Below are 18,766 nucleotides of genomic sequence, written 5' to 3' on the forward strand. Positions count from 1 at the left end.
TCTGCCTTTTCCGAGACTGCATTTCTGGGAAAGAAGGGGAGCAATCTGGGAGAGGCCAGGGAGGGTTGGGCTGGATTGCTCCCTGCTGGTCAGCCCAACAGCAGCCTTGGCCTTCCTTCAAAGGCAAGCTGTCACTCTCCATCAGGACAGAGAGAGGAACTCTGGCCAGAGGCCAAGCACAGCAAGTTAAGAGACAAACAAAAGAGAGTTGTGTGCGTGGAGGAGAATGAGAGTGATTTCCACAGTTTGGAAAAGAAAAATAGCTTGGCTCTTCTGAAACAGTAGGTAGTAATTATCCATGTGGAATTGTGTTCTGCAGCATGTCAGGGCTCATGAACACACTATGAGAACAAACTGAGGTTGGAAACAGGGCTCTGAGGTGAGGTGAGGTGATAGCTGGTGAGCAGTGGGCAGGCAGGGCCGGGCTCTGAGCTCCTGGAAGGTGCATCCCAGCTTTAGTCATCTCAGCTGACTCACTGGTTCAGCATCCAGCTACTCCACTTTGGAAGAAACACAGGGATGCTCTCAGGACAGAAAGTTCTGGCTGCTCTCTGAACTCACCTGCTGAAGGTGACATCAGAGAGCTCTTCCCTCGTTCTGCCCTCCCCACCTGAGTCCTTTGGGTGAATCTGAACTGTCCTCGGTGCTGGATGTGCCAGTGCAGACACCTGGCTCAGGGTTGGCTCGGGGCAAGGGCAGAGCAAGGTTGTACCCACTCTGTGTATTCCTCAGAATCTGAGGATTTGGATATTTCATTCCTCATTCCTCCAAGCAGCTCAGCTTGCCCGTTTGGGTTTCTGCAGGCTGTGCTTCCCTGTGCCCACCCCCAGCACCCCAGAGCTTTGGGGAGGGCATGTCAGTCACACTTTGTAAGCATCTCCTGGGATTTTTACCAAACTTGTGCCCAAGGAAGAGTTGTGGCCTTCACAGACCTGAGCAGGCTGTTTTGTTTGCAGTGATTATTGATTTATAAATGGAAACTTAAACACCAGGTTTATAGCCTTAGGCTCTACCTTCATATCATGCTGTCGATCTGTAACAAACATTCCAGGAGAATACTTTGTGCCTTAAGCCAAAATACATTTTACCCATTTAAAATTAACACTTTGAATGTTTATTCATCCAGCATCTGACCAACAGTAGTATTCCTCTGAGCACCATTAATCAAGGAACACTGGAGAGTTTTCCTCTCTGGAAGCATTTTTGTTAAGGGAAGTCCAAATGAATGCTCCCTACCTGAAATACACTCTTAGAATAGCAAAAAATCAAAACAAAGAGCATCCCAGGAAGTTATAGCAGAAAGGCCTCTGTGAACTTAACTTTGGAGTCATTGGTGTGGTAGTGCAGCAAAAGGAAATTTGAGACTTTTTACTTAAATGGGATTTCATAGATTTTTGTAATTTCTTTCAGTTCTAATGTTTCAGTCTTTGAAGAGGTCTTGGAAATTACTTCACGGTGGAAAAAAAAATCTCCAGGGATCACTGTGGTATTTAAACTCTGTTGGATCTCTCTTTTAATGAGCTTCCTATAGTTTTTACTCTTGAAAGATACCACCAAGATGTGTATCAGTTGTGTCTGAGCTACAAATGCCTCAAGAACTACTACTTTAGCAAAATATATTTTTATGACATGAAATGAGGTACAAAACTCCTTAAGTTTATGTCAATCCAGGACTTCTAGAGATTCAAATATCTGCTATGAAAATCACATTAATCCCTCTGTAGAAATGTGGGAGGTTACTGTAAAAATAGTATCAATATGGAAATATTTAATACTAACACATTGTTCTCTTTTTTATGCATATGTTTTAGAGACATGCCTCCATTTTTTCGAATTGTTTTGACCACAGATTGCTCCCAGTGAAAAAGAAGGATGTAGGGAGTACTAGAGATTTGTGAGTCTTTATACTGAGATCAAAGTATCTGAAAACTAAGGGACAAGGCTGAGCCAGTGAGGCCATTTCAGTATTCCACTTGTTTTCCAAATATCTCCCTAAAGTGTCCACTCTTAGGAGTGAAAATATTCTTCCTGACAACTAGATAAATATATTAGAGCTCTGATGCAACCCAAGGCATTGGTCTAGATTTATACCATTACAACTATCAGCAGAATTCAGCAAAGCAGAGCAAAATGCTGCCAATTAGCAGTGCTAGTGTATTTAATAATTTTGGAAATGCACTTTTTATATGTCCTCCTTCATCAAAATTAGCACAGGTACCTCCATGGGAGTTGAAATTAGGTGAGTTCCCCCAAAGTAGTTGAAAGCTTAAGGGTTCAGATATGCTTGATATTTTTTGCCAGCCATAAGGGAAACACAATTTTCATAGTTAGTCTTCTCCCCTCCTGTAAATCCAAGGGTTGATACTTCCCCTCACCCACATCCCTGTGTCCTTGCCACTCCTGTGCTCTGCTAGTTCATACATAGATGATTCTTCAGCCAACTTGTTATCTGGGAAGTGGAACACACTGGAAACTTGTTCTTCCTTCCCTCTCACAGAAAGTTCTCCTTGACATCTTTCCATTTCCTCCTTCCTAGTTTAGGTGTTAATGAAAGACCAGGAATCCACTTCACACTGACCTGGAAGTTTCTCCTCAATGACTGTGATGGAGAAAAGATTAAATGAATTCAAAATAACTTAAAATGACAAATTCTTAGGAAAAGAAAATACTGTAAGGGCTGTTGTTTCAAGACATGAAACAAGTGGTAGATATTTAAGAAGTGCAAAACTCGACATGTGAGAGAGGGCTTGGCCATTGCTATTTGTTTAACGGAGTTCTAAAAGAAAGAATATCTCTTAGGAAAATTTTATTATAATCTAGATCCATAGTAGACCATTTTTTCCTCTGTTCCAGGAGTTCCAAGGCATATTCTGGTTTGCATCCCAGTGATGGCACGAAGCGTTAGGGACAGAAAGTCATTCAGTGCCACACAGGAAGGGCTGGGCCAGTCACATAAACAAAGAAGCAGATTCTCTATGAGACTTTCTCAACATAGCAGCTCCCCTTTGTCATGTTTCTTTAGTGTGATGTTCTTTTTGAAAAGTCAAGAATGAATTGAGCTCCTCTACATCTGCCTTTTTCCCCCTCTTATCTTGGATCTTGTGTTACCATTTCCATTCTCACAGCCAGAATTTAAAGTCACCCTGTCCTTCTGATTCAGTCATATTTTAAATTGAATTTACTCAGATAAACATAACTGTGTTACAGGGAAGTGGAGCTTGGGCTGTGCCACTGCTGGTGGAAATGCCTGTGTTTTGTGTAGTTGATGATCACAAGTGAAGGGAAAGGAGAAATGAGATCAATTCAACCTCTCGGATATAGATCATTATTTTGGAGGATTTTTATGGAACTTTGTCTTATGGTAGAAAAGAACAGTTAGTTTTGAGTAACTGCCTTTTAGAACACAATCTCCCTTTAATTATTGAGTTTTTGGAGACCAGATTTGGAGGAGGAGAACGATTAGGAACACAGAAAGAGCACAGAGTGGAAATCATACACAGAAAAACCCTGGTTCATTTACTGTTGTAATTTGGAGAGGACATTTTTTAACGACTCTAAAACCCCCATACTGTTATCAGTAGTGGTTTTTTTCTGTTAGAATTAAAGCAGACAGCCAATGGGAAGCAACATATTTGTGAAAGACAAAGAGAGCAAAATGTGATCTGTTAAGAATCAGCTGAGTGACAGCCCCAAATTGAACTAATTGACTCCATTTAAGAACTGCTGAGGAGAAATAGGGACAAATTAAAGATGGGAAGGACCATCAGGTGGGCTACTTCCAGATACCACTGAAAAAGAGCATTGGTATTCAGTAGATTTTAATTCCCTCCAGGAGTAATTAGATATTCTGCACTGAACACTGACTACGTCAGTTGTAATTAAGGCTAAATAAAATATTTAAGTGGAAACAGAGTGTTTTTTTCCAGAGTAATGTTACCAGATGCCTGTGAGTAGCTAAAATGTGACACTAAGCAAGTTGCACAGAAGACAGCATAAATGTGAACATTCCTTTTTGCCTCATTGGTGATGAACTGATCCATGGGTTCATTGTAGAAGTGGTCCTGACATCCAAGGATTATCTTAGGAAACATTTATTCTTTTGTTGCACATCACAGGCCAATTCCCAGCTGTTTTGGAAGTGCAGTGCTGTAGGATCTGGAAGAGAAACAGTTACATTTGATGCTTTCCTTTTGTGGCCAAGGAGAGGTGCATTACACTTAATTTTGTCTTATAAATAAACATCCATTTCTGCTGGCAAAGAAACCCTGGTTTTATTGGTTCCCCTCTATTGACAGCCCCTCTGGTGGCAAGTACAGTACCAGAGACATCTAAAATAGCCACTTATTTGCTTTCTCTTCCTCTCCCATCCCCATTTCATGCTTGTTTCACGTTGTTGTGATTGTCACGTTGTTCTGACTGATTTTGCCAGTGTAAATGCTCTGATCCAACTTCTGCAGTGCTGAGGGTTTGAAGAGTTCTCTGGAGTTCATGCTCGGTGTAGGGGCAGGATTGGCAGAAGGTTTAACATTCACGTGTAGTTGTTATTTTGGGAGTCCAGCAGCTCTTACATTCCCTCTTCCCCAAACTGCTGGCATCTAAGGATGCATCTGGAAATGCTCCCCAGAGCCACTGAGGGGTCACAACTTGGATTGGGTCTATGTTCTCTCTATTAAAGTTAAATGGTAGGTCACAGATGTGTGAACTGTAGGATCTGTGTACAGGCTCTCTACCCAAAAGTCATTGGATATTTCTGGCTAACAACATGAAATACGGGTTTGGGCAGAGAAACTGGCCTGTGGATCTAAACTTGGCTTGCTTCTGTGCTGCACTTTGCTCCATCTCTGCTGAACTGGAACGGCGTTTTGTAGGGCTACGTGATAATCATGATGGAAGTCATCCAAATTAACAGCAAGGCTTGTGGAGGCAGAAGAATGTATATTAATGAGGATTTCTTAGTGGTCTGTCTGGCTGTCCAGTTATCCTGGTGCAACTGGGGTAACTGAACAGCAGGGCTGGGTCAGGGTGAGGGGACGCTCAGCAGCTTCTCTGTTGCCTTCACCCCCGAGGGCAGTGTCTGGGGGAACAGCAAAGTGTGTTACACAACTGATGTCCTTTGATGGTGCTGAAGGTCTGTTCTTCCCTTGTGTATCACCCATTACCATTAATGAGCTTTAGGACTGCACATCAAAAGAAGGCCAGTAGCAGTAATGCTGATTTTATCCTCCACAAGTGTATATTTGCATGTTAGATGGGGGGGGGGCTGATTCCTCCTGGAGAACTGTTTTACTCAGTAGGTTTGGTTCTCTAAGAGTTTTGTGGGGAGCCTTGTTATTTTGTCATCTGCTCTGGTATGATTTCTGAACTGCCATACAAGAAAATATTTATTTAACTACATTATAAACATGCAGTTAAATAAATAAAACATAGTTAAAATCTATTAAGGACAAGTTAGGAAAATACTAATAATTCTTGGCATTTGTTGTATAAAGTATTAGTTTCAATCACTTTCTTTTGTTTGAAAAATGACCTCAAGGAAGCAGGATATAAGGTCACCATCATTTTGGTCATTCAAACCCTGAACTGGAGCCTACAGATCTGGGCTATGAAAATATAGACCCTCCAGAGATTTCCAACTCACTATCTTCAGGAGACAGTCAGGTATGTCATGGAAAAACAGCATCTTGGCTTTGCTACCAAGTCAACTTCAAGGGAAAAACACTTATTCCAACACTTCACAAGATTTAAAAATAAATAAATATATAAAGCTCAAAAAATGCAAAAAGTCATGGTGGGAATGGGACAGAAATCAGAAACAGAGTGTGGGAAAGGACACTTCAGTTTGCTGACTCTTTTTGGTACTCTTTTTTTCCTTCTAGACATCTCACAGCATCTTGTAGCTGCAGAGCTGTTAAATGTTGGATAATCAAACCATTAGTGCTTAGCCCAGAATTTCCTGACCCCTCTCAGTCAGTTCTCAGCTGTTCAGACCTCACTTTGCATTTTTCAGTCTGGCAGCTCAGAGACATTAAACTATGGAGCCAGTAGAACTATCTGGAATTACCTCTGTTACAATTCGAGGAAAATGAAATTATCTTTCAGATGTAAACAGTTTCTAATTAAACTCTGAAGCTGTTTATGTTTCCAAACCACTCTGAGCTGAGCTCGGCACAAAGACAGGCTTCTTTGTTGTCTTTTTCTTTTTTTAATAAAGTTGATATACTGATGTAATAAATTACTTGTGACAGAGTTAGGTCTGTTGTGCCAGCAGTGCAACAGCTTTTTCTTAAAAAAAAACCCTTAAACAACATATCCCTCTGCCCCAGTAATTCAGCACATTGCATTCTGGTCCTTCCTTTAGTAGGAAGCAGCCACGAGATTACAGGATAGATTTATGTCAGTCTTTTCCTTCACTCCAAGTAGCCCCATATCTGCAGTGCATTTGGCCTTCTTTTTTTGTTAATAACTTCCATACCTTACAGATATTTTTAGTTTTTGTGATAAATAAGATCTGTGGTGAAGAATTAGTAGCGTTGGTTGAAATAGATTTAATTTTTCCCCATCCTTTACAGGACTGGGTCACTGGTAACAATTAGCATTCAGAGCTTTGGGGCAGGTCTTTTAAAAAAAATTGCTTTTTATTTAGTTTAGTCTTTCCCATTTCAGTAGATCTGCTGTTAGAAGTGAAAATATTTGGCTTTCCTGGTGTATTCTCAAGGAGAACTCGTGCAGATTGACAGCGTGACTTTTCTGTAAGTGAGACTGACAAGGACAGAGGTGACTTCTCAAATGAAAACACATTTTACTTCTGGTGGGATTATTTATAGCTGATACTTAAGGACAAGTCGTGGTTTCTACTCTGAGGTGTATCCAGAATGGGAACAGTTTTACTGGATGCTGGAATGGGGGAGCTCAGCTGCGTTTCATCTTGTTGCTGTAATATCCATAGAAAATATAGCTCTGTGAGGGACATTTTTCTCCTGCAGTGCTGTTATTGCCATGACCCATGAGAACAAATCATATAAGGACATTTCCCTTTATCTCAGCTTTCTGTTTCATCAAAAAAAAACCCCAAACTTTTCAACCTGCAGGGATAAATCTGTAGTGAAGTGCATGGAGAATGAAGCACACAGTGTCCAGTTTTAATTGGTGTTAATGAATTCCAAATTCCCAGCATAATGATGGAAACATACTTTAAAGGGCATATTCTTAAGGCCACATGAATACTCCTTTTTGAACATGTGTTGTATGGCCAGGAGCACTTGAAGGAACTGATGTTGACTTGGAAGGCTGAATCACTGTAATTAAGTGATGCCTTCAGCTGCATTTGCCACAGTTGTCATGGGAATCACAGAGGCTTTTGTGCCTGGGATAGATGTGCAAAATGTTTCAAAATCAGAGAGGGAAGATGTCCATTTTACCCCAACAATTCCTCTCTGCAAAGTCATTCTTTTTCTTTTCTGATGTCAAAGCCAATTACAAAGCCCTGGACACATTTACTGTGGGGTTCTGGGGGCAGAATTGCAGGGAGGCTCCATTTCAGCTTTTTGAAATGAATGACACAGCCCCAGCGGTGAATGAGGATAAGAAACCACCTATTTTAGTGTAAAGTCACTGAAAATGAAGAGGTGAAATAACTTTGGTGTCCTACAGAGCCTTTCTGGCTGCTGCTTGTAGCATGGAATTGTGTCCATCTCCTGGCAGCTGACCACCACCAGGTGTGAAATCCAGGCTCCCTCAAAGTTGACAGGAAAGCTCCTAAGGACTTTAATAAGGCCAGGATTTCACCAGGATATGTATGGGGGGGGGTTAGATTTATCAGAAGTCTTTCATTTCTGTGAGTGAAAGTTTTAATTTGCTCACTTAATGATCCCTTAAGTCCTAGACTATGGCTGGATCCATTCTTTCTCATGGCTTGAAATAATGATTACATACAGTGTGGCTACTAATTAGTGTATTTGCTTTATCTGTAAGCTATGGGGGAAAAAAGTGTTTTCTTGTTATTATATATTTATGATTTTTTTTTTTTTAAATAATTCCACCTCCATTTGTCAAGGTGATTTAGGTGATATGGGAGAAACTGCATTTTTCTTTTAACAGAAGAAGGAAAGGTGGAAATGCAGTGGAAATGCAGTTTGATTTCTGGCACTGTTATGCCTCACTTATCTTTCCTCTGGATCTTCTCAAAGGAAAAAAAATTGAGCCATGCTGCTTGCAAGTCAGGCACTCCTGCCTTTAGCCCTGATTTATTAAGAGACTAGGCAGTACAGATGTTAAGTGAAATCAATAGGAGCCTGTGCCCCAAGTATGTGTTATTTTCAGCTCTCTGCAGGGCTCAGATGTTTTTCTCTAGCACCCACATCTCACCAACTGGCATTTCCATGCACTCCATTTTCTCAGTGATTCTGGTCCTGCTCTTCCCAGGGGAACAGCTTCTTCATGTCCCCCATCTAGGGGCTGATCCTTGGGGTTGGCCCGGGCCAGGAGTTGGACTTAATGATCCTTGTGAGTCCCTTTGAAGTCAGGATGTTCTATGATTGTATGAAATGTCTTCTCCCTGCCTTGGGTTCCTTCTGGTGGGTTTGGCCCCCCCTTGGAGTCCCCTTCTTAGTGACATTTGCTCTACTCACCTGATGTCCAGGCTCATCCTCACCCAAAGCCATTTCCTGAGGCCAAGAACCCACAGGATGGCAGGTCTTTAAATCAAGCTGGTTCGCAAAGTCAGATTTTTTTTTTCCTCCTGATCTGCTCCTGGCCCATTTAAAAAAACAATTCCAAGATTTTGCAAGGGAGACAATCAGAACATAACTGCTTAAAACAAAAGGGGATTGTCAATCATGTTTGGAACTAAATGAAGTGCCTTTTCCCTAACCAAGAATCAGCAGGAAGCTGATCTTCAGCAAGGTATTTTGAGCAAGGGGATGGACAATTTGTCTTTATTTGCTGGTCACGTGCTGAGGATGTTGTGTTTTATGTGACAAACTTAAACTCAGAGCATTCTGGTTGTTCTCTTTATCTACAGTTTCCTTCTCTGCCAGCAGCTTTTCCTTAGCCTGGGACCAGACCTGACCTGGCCTTTTCATCCCTCCCTCTGCTCTGTCTTGCCTTTTCACTTTTACTGGAGTCAGCATTGGATTAGCCTCAAATTCTAAGTAGTAGATTGTGAAACCTGAACTCTCAGCAATCCAGCAAATTTTTATTAATGAGGTAGTGGTCTAAAAGGAAACAGAGCAAAAGATGAGCCAGAGGCAAATTTGAAGTGATTACAGCTACTTTCCTTGGCTGTCTGGTTTCCAACAGGAAGAACAGTTGTCTGAGTTCAATTCCCATGGAGTTTTGCAATGCAGATAACTCCAGCATAGAGTCAGAATCCTGTCAGGGTTGATAAATTGGTTTAGTATTGCTTCACCCCCAGAAAGTCACAACAGGCCTCTCAACAAGAAAAAACTTCTCTGACTGTCCATTTGTCAAAGGGAAAGTAACTGCTAATAATGTTTTATTTGGCAGTTTTGTGAGTGCCATGTCAGTCTATACTGTATAAAGCCATTAAGTGTTGTTCCTTTGCAGAATATATTTTTGGGAATCATCCAGCCATTTGTTCTGTCACTGCTTTCTGCCCTAAGTCCCACATCCAGTAATATTAATCTGCCTTTTTGAATATTTCAGGTAGTTAAATTTTCACCTTCCATGTAACAGGAGAGGTCAAACCTCATCTGGGGCTGTGACAGTCCAACCTGGGAACCTGAAGGGAGATTACTGGAAAGCACTCTGGGAATCTGCACCATCCCCAGGGCCAAATTAACACAAATCTAAAGCATTTGTGTGTGAAATTTAAACACTGACTTGGAAAGACTTTCTTTTCAATAACCCCGGAAATTTCATTGTAGCACAACAAGCCAGCCAACTATACATCAATTAAATTAACCACCAGTGTGACATAATCACAGGTATTTATTGGAAGTGTAAAAACCACCATATAGTGAACGTGACAAAAGCTGTAGGAGAGATCTAGGCTTGTTTTTAAGTCACTGACCATGAACTCAGACAGCAAGAGCTTTGATATCACATGTAACTCCATGGCCCAATTCCGTGCTCTACTTTATTGATGCTCTAGGGATTAAAACTATAAAGGAGGAGCAAGAGAGTGAAAAATAGGCTAGAAAAATAAGTATGAGTTGTCAGACATCTACTGCCTTTTGAAGCAAACTTCCCGTTTAAATACTTTATATATATATATAAACCATTCTACGTTTTTAGCTAAATCCTTCCAATGCTGCTGAAAAAGATACACCCCATCATTTGTGGGACTGTGTCTTGGACAAAGCTCTATCATGTGATGCTTACACATCTTCCAGGAGCCCAAAAGGTCCTCCAGTTTACCCCCTCCTCCCAATTTTCCTGTGCATTTGTCATTTGAAAAACTTTGGGTGTGAGACAACCCGCAGACACCTTTGAGGTCACCATTTATTGTGCCTGTGGGATCTACTTTAAAACTGCATTTGTGTCTTTCTCCCTCAAAAGTACTTAGAAATTAAGACATTGTTTAAATAATAGATTAAAAAGTCCTTCCATATTATGGCACTTGTCTAATTTTAAACAATTGCTACTAAAACGTGAGGTGTATGAAATAACCTGTGATGACAGAACTTGATACATGAAGGGACCTGTAGTATTTGAACACCTATTTCAATATCAAAGAAAAATGGATTTTATCTCTTGCTTGATACCTAATTCTGTGAAGTTCTTTATGCTTACTAATTCATTAACACACATGCTGTACAGAAGAGCTGGAGTGTCAAAAAATGTCATCTAATAGCAAATTCACTTTTATTCTGGTAGGCTCATCTCTCTTAGGAGACCATAAAAAGTTGTTCTCAAAAGATGGAGAGCAGTAATAATGTCTAGAAGGTTAAAACCAAGGGGGATGCTTTTTAGTGGGAAAGAATTACATCAATTAGATCAGGAGTTAGAGGAGGCTGGAAAGTTGTCACAGTCCCTTGAAATCAACACTTCACTGGGTCTAGAAATATAAATGTTGCTTGATTTTTTTTACCTTCTAGAGGTTTATTCTTATGTTACTCCCTCTAGTGCTGCCAATTTTTCCCATGGAAAAATTACTTATATTAAAAAAAACCCTTATCTTTATTCTTTAAGTTAAACCCCCCTATTTTTGGGTACCTATGTAAAACTGGGATATGCAAAAGAAAACCCACGGATTTGTGCAAGATATTCTGTGGAGTCTGAACAAGAGGGAGCCCAAACTCACATCTTCCACCCTCCAGTAAAAGTCTCTCCATTGCTCTCCTCCTCTCCAGTTGTAAGAGAGCCACTCCACAGCCAAAAATCAAGTATTTTGGAGGCTAAAGAGGTAAATATTCATATTTTTGACTCTCGAAGGGTCCCAGGGTTGAGACAGACATAGAGTCACTGTGATGTTCAGTTCAGACAAGGTGTTGTCATGGAAGGTGTTGGAAATTCAGATGATTGACAGGTGAAATTGTGACTCTGAGCACTGGGACCCAGCACCCCTCTTGTCTGTGAGCACCTTCATGTTCCTAAAAAGCACAGCTGATGCCTGAGTTATTTCCAGATATGGCTCCTTAGGTTTGATTTTTCAAGAGCTCTGGACAAAGCCCAGTCCCAGTTTTCTGCCTCTTTGGAAATTAGCTGGCCAACAGTTCTTTCAGTAAGTATGCTCCAGAAAATCAAAATGTCCCTTTTAAAATTAATATAATCTCCAATTATCATATTACCTCAGGGAGGGAGGCCTGGTGGTACTTAATAGAGCTCTTTGGGGCTCTTGTGCATTTTAATTGAGTGAATAATTGTAAAACACTTCAGGGTCTTTTGGTAAAAGGCTCTGTATAAACATTGCCATAATGCTGAATAATCAGGTTGTGAGATGAACTGGAATAAATTAACCCTATAAATAGATATGTAAATACACATAGTGTATGTGTGTATATGTACATCAACATTTTTGAGAGAACAAGGCAGTTACTTTAGAAAAATCCTACAGCTCTTGAATAAGAAACAAAATATGAGATTGGATAGTGATAATCATAATAATCAAAATGTTAGTTTTCAAGGTATGGTGAACCTGTGGTTTATCCTCCTGTGCCACACACAGAGAATTACCAAAGCAGTGATGGTGTTACTTTTTCAGTGATGTTTTTTGAGAAACAGCAAAATAAGTTGTGTTTTATGGGGGAGGAACAAGGAGGAGGTGGATCCAAGGTACTAAATGTTTATACACCTAAGGGTGTAGATAGATGATGTTTGCAGGAACCAAGGGAGTTTCACTTCAGATGACTTTCCTGAGGTGTTACTGCAATGCAGGGGTAGGGTTTGGAATGGAGGACACATCTCCTGCAGTCCAAGTCAGTGTCCCTCCAGGCATTTCCCAGACGGAGCAATGGGAAGGACAGTGATGGGAACATGTCCCATCAGCCTCAGCAGTGGTGGATCTGCAGCTGATCTGCTGGGATACCTTGCATGGATCAGTAGCCCCTCCATTTCTCCTGAATGCTTTGGTTGTCTCATCTCTCCAGACTATAATTTTCTGGGGCAGTGACTCTGTTCCTGTGCTTGTACTCTCTGGTTACTCAGCCCCTTAGGAAGGGGAATTCCTCTGAAATGGAGCTGGTGGAGGTGAGCTTTTATACTTCATGCCAAAAAAAGCCTGTGCTGGGCAATGAGGTGCTGGTACAAAGAATCCTCTAGTCTTAAATGGGACTTGACACAGTGATGATGCCATTTCACTTGGTTAATGAAAGGAACCATCTACCACAGGCTAAATGCAAAACTACATAAAGGAACCTGGCATTTGGATGGCTTGAGTGCTTGAAATATAGATGAAGAGGAAAAGACCAGGCTCTGTTTCCAAAGGAATCAATTACCAGGGGTCCTCTTCCTATTGGGAAGGTCTCATTTGCAGGAGCAGACAAAGCTACTTCTGTTGGGAAATTGGATATTTGTTGCTGGGGATGACATACATCTTTTAAGCACCAAGGAGGCACCGAGGAGTGCTGTGGATTCAAGAGGGGTGGAAAGACTGAAATGATTTTCCTTGCTATGAAAACACTGAAGAGACTGATGGTAGTGCTGGGCACAATTGGAGTTCTGTAGAGTTGTACCCACAGCCAGAACAGTTTGACAAAATGATCCATAGTGTGTTAAATCTACAGATTCAAATAGTGTTAAAAATGTGTGGGATACTCAGCATTTTAGAATAGGAATGAGGTTGGACTAAAATTTTCTTTCTCTTTCCAACTGCAGAAAAAAATTATGATCTGTAAAAGAAAATGTCTTGAGTGAAGAATAATGGAGTATAAAGATAGCTAATGAATTTTTTTACCTCTGGAAGGTTCCCCAGTGGTGCTTATGAGCTGGTAGCTGAGGGGTTTTCCAATAAGACAAATGTCTGAGCTACCACAGAAAGCACAAACATCCCTGTTTAGCATGTTACTGAAATCTTGGAGGACTGACTTTACTGTGGAGTCCCCATTCCCTTTTCCTGCCCAAAGGTGGTTCTTTCCAGGTGAGGTCTGAAGCCTCTTGACAGGGTAGTGTGAGGAAACTTGTTGCATTTGTCCAGAGGATGAGTTCCTTTGCCATTTTTCACAAGTCCCAGATTCACTCAAACATTGTGCCTAATGCTCCTGATGTCTGATGTCTATGGCTTCCCTTCCCATCTGTCAGGGATTTCACGCTTCTGATGAAACAGCTTTAAAATTGCGAAGACAGCCAAAATGTAGCCTAAAATCATGACAACCAAATGCCATGGCTGTTATATGGGATTTTTTTTTTTATCAAAAAAACCGAAGAGTGGTTGTGTATCAGAATATCACAGAACCAAAGATCAATCGAGTTTCCAATGAAATAACAATTGGCATCAATTGATGTGGGATCTCCTCTTACATGGGGTGGTTACCCTTCAGTTGCTCTGTTTCCATGTTGGGTTCATGTCTGGGTTTGTATGCCTTTATTTTGAGCTTCCTTGATACAGACAAAGTATTTTCAGAAAGTGTCATCACATAACATGTGCTGCACTGATGTCAGCTGAGGAAATCTGTGTCAAGAGCAGGAAAAGCCAGAAGATGAATGAGTGTCTGAGTTCAAAATAGGAAACAGCCTGAAGTTCCTTTGGGGGAAAACATAAACCTCCTTCATTAGCAGTGACACTATTTCACCTCTGGTACAGAATGAAGATTCTGTCCTCCTGCTGATGGACAGACACATCTCACATCCATGCAAATGACTCTGAGCATTCATGGATGCACAGGAACAGCCCTAAAATGTTGACAGTTTTGACTGGTGAGCTGTTCTCATGATCCTTGTGTGGCTGAGAGACATCACATGGAAAACTGCATTATTTGTGTTCCTGCATGGATTTCAGCCCCTGTAAGTTGTGTATGTGTCACCTCAGTGGATATCAAAGTAACTCTGTGTCACTGAAGGGAAGCATCTTGCCTGGATGCTTCAATACTCATTTATTCATACTTTGATATGAGGATTGTGTCTGATCAAGGTCTCAGCAGGATTTATCACTCAGATCTGTCTGGGTTTCTTCATTTTTCTTTGGTGTTTTCAGGACTGTGCATCCATTTACTTGTTCACACAGAATTTTGTGAGCTTTCTTTCCAATCAAACTAAGGGTAGGACAGAAGTTTGAGGTGTCCTGTTAAGAACATCCCCTATTGCTCAATATGAAATGGTCAGTAAGAGGTTTTCCAAAAGCCTTTATTTTCTATTCCATTACTCTGAGTACCTTCCCTGTTCTCCCTCAGGGCCCAGAGCTCGCAGCCTGGCTCCTACCTCGTGCTCTTCTGAAATTTCTTTATTTGTCTTAGACTCTGACATTTTGCTGAATCATTGATATTTTCCAGAAATCAGCTTTTTAAGTGGAGATGCCTATTAAATTTCTGAAGTCATATTTCAGTGAAACTCCAAACTGTTTAGTTTAACTTGACAAGCCCTATAGTTATACAGGAAAATTATTTTCTTCTTCAGAGTCATGTTTATGTTCTTTTCCAATGAGCTGGCTGTTTTATTGCAAAAGGAACTGTAAAAGAGGTAATTTTAAATAGTCACAAAATAAATTCTGTTCTGTAAGGTACCAATAACCTTCTAGAAGACCTAATTAACATCCTTATGCCAGCATAGGAAGCTCTATTGCATTTGGAGTTGTCAAACATTTCTTTCTTTGTAATAGAAATGATCCCTTTCTGATACCTACAGGCATCATCATCCCCAAAACAAGCTTTTCATTTCAGGATATTAGAAACACCAGGAGATTAATCGAAGTCTGAAGTTCAGCAGTGCAGAATTTCCATCTGTTACCTTGCTTGTCTGTAAAGATAATAGTCCTAATAACACATGGGTGACACAAAGCATTTAGTGAGTAAAGTGAGTAAAATAAAATTACCCAGCTGGCTCCTGTGCTGCCAAAATGTTGAATTACTGCTGGACCAGGGATTGGCAATGATGAAGGTACCAAGTCTTAGGGGAGGTGTTGTTTTACAATGTGGTTGTGATACAGATTCCATGTAACCATGTGGCCACTGGATATTGGGAAGGAATTCTTGGCTGTGAGGGTGGTGAGGCCCTGGCACAGGTTGCCCAGAGAAGCTGTGGCTGCCCCATCCCTGGAAGTGTCCAAGGCCAGGTTGGACAGGGCTTGGAGCAACCTGGGCTAGTGGAAGATGTCCCTGCCCATGGCAGGGGGTGGAATGGGATGATCTTTAATAACTCAAAGCATTCTATGATTCCATGCCATGCCAGTGCAGAGAGGGCACAGCAGCCTCTAGGACACCACACTGGTGGGCAGACCCAGGTGCCACTTTGCCTCATATCTGCGAGTCAAACCGCAAACATTCATCAGTAGAGATGGAATTAAGTTCTCCAAGAGAAAAAAAAAAAAAAACAAACAGCAGTTATCTAGTGTACCACACAGGATCATTTTGTTACCATGGTCTGTGTGTTTTGCAAAGGAAATCAAAGCCACCGTGTGCCTGCACAGCAGGGCCCAATCCTGCACCCAGCAGTGGGAATTCAAAATGTGGGTGTTTTCAGTAGTGCTTTTATAGTCATGCTGATTTAGAATGAGAATTGTCTTGCTTTAATCATGCAGATCCCAAGCTCAACTTTTATGAATTGAAGAAGCAGGTTCTTTTTAAGTAACGGTAGTTTTTTTCTTTCTTTCTCTTTTTTTTTCCTGAAAAAGCAGGAACTTTTTTATTCTGCAGAGCAAGATGAATGAATTTGCCATTGAGGATGAATTTTCCAAGAAGGATTAGGATGTTGTGCAGTCCTGGAAATGCAGGAATACTACTTGCAAGCCCAGCATTTCTTTATGTTCATAATCAAAATTTGCATTATAACTCCGTATGCAAAAGAGGGAGAAGGAATTTCAAATGTGAAAACTTCCAGTGCTTAACAGCAGCTACAAATTGAAGTGATGAAGATGGAAATTCCCTTACTCATAGTCAGAAAGCATTATAAATGGGTTTGGCTCAGTTTACAGTGTATTGCCATATCTCAATCTTGTGTTAAAGGGTGATAAAAAGTGAACACAATCTTCTGGTTAGTGCACAGACGTGCAAAAGGTCACCAGTGTGACAGGAGAGAGGGGTTTTCATCTGATAATACCTTTTATCTCCATGTATTTTTCTTCCAGCTACCCATTTCCCATGGTATTCAGCAGCTGCAGCAGGAAGGACCTGGAAAACAGCCTGGAAAAAGGAGTGGGAATGTGCCTCTTTAACCTGCCTGAGGTCAAGGAATCCTTTGGTGGCCAGAAGTGTGGGAATGGCTATGTGGAAGATGGAGAGGAGTGTGACTGTGGGGAGCCTGAGGTGAGACACCACCTGAGAGTCACTGCTCACCTCCCACCTGTGGGTTCTAACACTGGAGGGTTGGCCTGGCATGTTTAAATCTGGTATAAAACAGAACTCTCCCTTCTCTGCTTCTATTTCATCAGCTTAAACTTCAGAGTCCTCAGAAGTGCAGGGAGTGCCTCTTGACTGGCATTTGAGTTGCTGGAGTTCAGACAGGGCTTGAGTTAAGAACGTGTTTGGATCATCCTTAGAGAACAAACCCTCTCATGGCTTGTCCAGCAGACTGGCCATGGCAATCATGTTCCTAATAAGAGAAATCCCTTTAGGTGTTAGCTAATCATCTAAACTCAAATTTGTGAACAGAATTCCTGCCCAAATTGTGCCCAAATTTCTCACTATACCATGCGTTAATTGAAGGTTTGTTTCCATCCATGAAAAGCCACTAATATATCTATATTAATATCAATATAACCGTAGAAATTGTGGAATCATACAATAGTTTTAAAGATCATCTAGTTCTAGCCCCTCTGCCATGGGCAGGGACACCTTCCACTGTCCCAGGTTGCTCCAATCACCATCCAATCTGGCTTTGGACACTTCCAAGGGTGGGGCAGCCACAGCTTCTCTGGGCAACCTATGCCAGGGCCTCATTGCTGTATTTATAATGCTATATAAATATAAACATTAATACTAGCTATTTATTTTTTCATTGAAGCTTCAGCTTTTAGGCACCAGACCTTTCTCTCCTTCACTATAAGATTTTTCTTTCCCACTGGCCAATTACCTTACTAACAGAAACAGCCTTCTCTTCCTCCCAAACAGATTGCTGCTGCTTCAAAGATCGTTCCATTTAGTTTAGTGAATGTGTCAGAGGCCTCCTCAGATCAGGAGGAGAGAGGCAAAACCTGGGGGTCAAATAATATCCGAGCTGCCATCCTTATCCCTTTCACATCCCTTCCTCATTGGCCGTATCGATTATCTGAATTAAATGCATCAGCACATGAGGGATTTGTTTCCTGTGATAAATACAGGTCTGCAGACAAAAGAGATGAGGGCACTTAAAACAGCAAGATATTGCTGCATCCTGTCTATAGAGTGCATTGGATTTATACGAGCCGTAAGGATTTCCTGGCAGTTCACTCATTCTGGAGGGTAACAAGGTTGGAGGAAGCAGGCTTATCTTCTTGTTTAAAGTCAATAGAGTGCAAGCAGCTTGCAAATGTCTTTCTAACCCAGTTATCTTTCTTGTTTTCATTTTTGAATGTTAGTGATACCTTTTCAAGTCAAAGCCACTTAATGTCAGCAATCCCTGAGTTGGTTTGCCTCCTCTTTCTATCTTTTTTCCTTTTTAACTATATTGGAAAACTGCAGCTTGGGTGCAATTAAATTTATTTGGGATTTACTGCTATAATCTGAGTGGCTCCAGAAAACCTGTGTGATTAGTTAATAATTCACTGCCCAGTCATTTATACCAGCTGAGTTTTGTCAATAGTGTTGCAGTATTCTATTGCATGGAAAGCTGTACAATAACACACACTGGCTGTATTTTATCAGGGATCTGAATTATATATCATTCTGGATAGCTGATGGAAGTTGTTCCTACCCATGGCAGGGAGGTTGGAACTAGATGGTTCCTTCTCTTGCAACCATTCTATGATTTAGATTAAATATTAGGAAGAAATCCTTCCCTGTGAGGGTGGGGAGGCCCTGGCACAGGTTGCCCAGAGAAGCTGTGGCTGCCCCATCCCTGGAAGTGTCCAAGGCCAGGTTGGATGGGGCTTGGAGCAACCTGGGCTAGTGGAAGGTGTCCCTGCCCATGGCAGGGGGTGGAACTGGATGATTTCTTGGTCTCTTCAGACTCAAACATTCTATGATTTTATGATTCAAACTTAATTTTGGATTAGATGACCAAAAATGTCTGATGTGCTACA

At 41.2% G+C, this 18,766-nt stretch overlaps 1 protein-coding gene across 2 annotated transcripts in view; it reads left to right on the forward strand.

Annotated features, from left to right (window-relative positions):
- Positions 1-18,766, forward strand: part of ADAM12 (ADAM metallopeptidase domain 12) — a 179,543-nt gene that overhangs the window by 132,222 nt on the left and 28,555 nt on the right. For both annotated transcript variants that reach the window (XM_064663550.1, XM_064663551.1), the window contains exon 12: positions 16,676-16,853. In XM_064663550.1, the coding sequence (XP_064519620.1) occupies positions 16,676-16,853 (178 nt within the window). The remainder of the gene's footprint in view (positions 1-16,675; positions 16,854-18,766) is intronic.

Source organism: Pseudopipra pipra, chromosome 8 (assembly GCF_036250125.1).
Source record: "Pseudopipra pipra isolate bDixPip1 chromosome 8, bDixPip1.hap1, whole genome shotgun sequence".
Taxonomy (NCBI): Eukaryota; Metazoa; Chordata; class Aves; order Passeriformes; family Pipridae; genus Pseudopipra; species Pseudopipra pipra.